This window comes from Triticum dicoccoides, chromosome 2B (genome assembly GCF_002162155.2).
Source record: "Triticum dicoccoides isolate Atlit2015 ecotype Zavitan chromosome 2B, WEW_v2.0, whole genome shotgun sequence".
Taxonomy (NCBI): Eukaryota; Viridiplantae; Streptophyta; class Magnoliopsida; order Poales; family Poaceae; genus Triticum; species Triticum dicoccoides.
The window spans coordinates 399,308,484-399,311,840 of NC_041383.1; the positions used below are offsets into that span (position 1 = coordinate 399,308,484).

At 39.3% G+C, this 3,357-nt stretch overlaps 1 protein-coding gene across 1 annotated transcript in view; it reads right to left on the minus strand.

Annotated features, from left to right (window-relative positions):
- Positions 1–746: 746 nt before the first annotated feature.
- The window catches only part of LOC119363880, a 4,722-nt gene continuing 2,111 nt past the window's right edge, over positions 747–3,357 (minus strand). Inside the window, exons 4-7 of the mRNA XM_037629248.1 lie at positions 2,660–2,771; positions 2,196–2,276; positions 1,222–1,406; positions 747–1,099 (exon numbers count right to left, since the gene is read on the minus strand). Coding sequence (XP_037485145.1) covers positions 1,341–1,406; positions 2,196–2,276; positions 2,660–2,771 — 259 coding nt within the window. The 3' untranslated portion in view covers positions 747–1,099; positions 1,222–1,340. The remainder of the gene's footprint in view (positions 1,100–1,221; positions 1,407–2,195; positions 2,277–2,659; positions 2,772–3,357) is intronic.

Here is a 3,357-nt window from a genome sequence, read left to right on the forward strand (position 1 = left end):
ACATGAAAGCCGCCTGGCTCGGTTGCACCATCGAATGGGCGACCCATGTCAGTCTATTAGTACCCACTTTCATGAATAATATTTTGAAACTCACATTTAAAAGGCTTTGAGCGGGAGCGCAGCTCTTTCATCTAAAGGAGCTTGTATATTTTCATACTTTCGGAATTATTATCCTGATGCATAGGTGAATTCATTTTTCTCCTTTGCAAGCCACCTTTGCAAGCCACAAATGAAGATATCCTGATGCATAGGTGATTTCATTTTTCTCCTTTGCAAGCCACAAATGAAGATACTCCCTCCATCGAATGGGCGACCCATGTCAGTCTATCAGTACCCACTTTCATGAATAATATTTTGAAACTCACATTTAAAAGGCTTTGAGCGGGAGCGCAGCTCTTTCATCTAAAGGAGCTTACATATTTTCATACTTTCGTAATTATTATCCTGATGCATAGGTGAATTCATTTTTCTCCTTTGCAAGTCACAAATGAAGATATCCTGATGCATAGGTGATTTCATTTTTCTCCTTTGCAAGCCACAAATGAAGATACTCCCTCCGTTCCTAAATACAAGTCTTTCTAGAGATTGCAATAAAAGACTACATAGAGAGCAAAATGAGTGAATCTACACTCTAAAGTATGTCTTTATACATCTATATGTAGATTGTATTGAAATCTCTAAAAAGATTTATATTTAGAAATGGAGGGAGTAATATTTTTCATATACATATTTGCAGAATGTATGACTGGTTTTCTCAACACTTGTTATGAAGTTTGCAACGGCACATACGCATTATCAGATCAAGAATCCCAACTCTAAATTGCTTGAAACCAACCTACTTGAATTCAAATCTCAGAAGTTAAGCAGGCATGGACCTCTATTACACAAAATACAGAAATTTATTTAGCATCCATGGTTCAGACAAAGACTACTGAGACAACAAACACACACCATGTCAGCATGGTACATTTTGAGGCCTACGGCATTGACATAAATCCAACACAACTGAGACAACACAATCCCGCTTGATCCATGCATCCACTAAAATGCTCACACCAGAAACCAAATTCAGCAGAAATCTAGACGAAAACTGGAACACCTGTCAATTTACCAAATATGTTAGCAAGCCATTCCTAGCTAAAACTAAAATAGAGAGCAATATGGTCCACTGCAATCCATGTAAATATAGGAAGCAAATGATTGGTAAAGGTTAGTACTTACAGGAAAAGGGGGCACTCCCAATGAAAATTCGATGACCATGAAAAAGCGGCATGCAATTAGCAGGAGCAACAATCTATCTACACCACGTGAGAAATGTTAAATCGTCGTGCTCAGATTCATCAGACCAATTCGGACCTCTCAGCAATTAGCAGTGCCTCGAGTTCCTCTCTCCGCTTCTCCAGCTCCTGGAATACCAACAAAAATTAAGGAATGGTCAGCAGATGACATCATGGTAGCGACCAGAACTATTGTTGTAAACTGTAGCCTTGACGCATGTTAAGAAAAAACTTCCGCGGTTCACAAAGGCAGTGGATATAGCAGTGTGCAGTAGACAGTTGCTTGACTCAGACCAAAGGATTACAACAATGTGTATCCTCTTCTATAAATGGTTAATAATGATTCTCCTGTGAACAGATATTTTGTTTCAATCTCAAGGTATGACTCGGAAAACCTTCATACCAAACTTACCAATCATAGTGGAAGAATCGTATGAAATATGTATGCATTAAATGTACAGTAACCAATGATCAAAACAAGAGAGAAAAACTATCAGGCAGGAACCACGGAAAGAATAAATTCTCCAGGGTCAAATAAGAGAAACTACCAGTATACACTCTGTTAAGCTTCATGCACTAGCCAGCGCAATCAAAAGTCCAAACTGATGGGAAGGGCTAAGCAACACCCCCTCTCACGTGTGATGCAGGAAGTCAACATGTGCATAGACTCAAAGGTATAGCTCAAGAGGCCTAGACGTGGACAAAGGGGGGCAGCAGCAATTTTTTAGAAAATTGCAAAAGCCAGGACTTGAACTCAAGACATTAGGCTCCGACACCATGTAAAGCTTCATGCACTAGCCAACGCAACCAAAAGTCCGAACTGAAAGTAGCTAGGTAATCCACATATACACTTCAACACACTCAAGCTTAATTTAAATGCATTATTACTCCTAAGAAAAATAGGGGCTGAGTACTTGCCTGCAGATCTTTGGCTGCTTGCTCTCGTGATGTTGCTTTCTGCTGCCTAGAACGCTTTAGTACACCAAGACATAATACCCCCTACACATTCAAAGTTGTTAGTGCAAGTAAAAACATGGTGGTACAACATAAACGAACTCCAATACTGATCATTTGTTCCACTGCACATTGCAGGATAATGCTTTGCTATAATAGGAATGCCCGGTTGCCAATATCTGATACCAGTGCTTGTGAGAAGCTGAATTCAACTGGTCCATAATGCTATCTATATAGTCATTTAAATAGGCTCAGATAGTTGTCAGGCTAATTTTCTGGAACAGGAAATGATTCAAAAATTACATGGTATCAATTTTGCTAACAAAATTAATATTTAGCTTTTTTGTTGACTTTTAACTTTTAGGATAGAAAGGCATCATAGTTTATAACAGAACACAGACTTAACACCCAAAGTTCTCTAGACTCACCGAGATTACATAGATTAGTCCACATGCAAGGAGCAGATAGCTGGCAATGTCCTGAAGCAAAATCAGATCGCTCCTTTCAACGTTTGGGTATGCCTTTGTCATGACAGCAACACTGCCAGGAACCAAAAGAAAAATGAATAACAATAGTAACAGACATGGTTACAATTTAAGACTGGCAAGACATAATCAATAGCACTTCCCATTCCTGTTTCCGTGATCATGACACTGCACATAGCGTCCCAGGAAACAAATGAAAATTAAAAAGGTTCAGGATCCCAGAATTTTTACAGTGGCTGGTGCATGCAATTGTGATAGTTCTTGGTGCATGTGCTGTGAATGCAAAGAGGTCAATATGGTGAAACCCCCCATGATGATGACTTGATAAGAGCTTTATTCTCAACTCATGCCTAAGTTCACAAGTTATATCATCCTAGTAATATTCAAGTATTCACTAAAGTGTGCACACTTAATACTGCTCTTGCATTTCTAGTCACCCTGGTTGAAACTATGTCGATGAATTGATAACATGAAACCTAAATAAATAAAGACACAAGAGATATTTCTAGCAGAACTAAGGTGGCCTCCTGTGCTCCATAAGCTACAAAGTATTCCTCTGCCATGATGTATGCTAACATACGCAATCTTGGGCTCATGCATGCAGGTGTCTCTGACCATGTGAGGACCACAATCCACTGAAG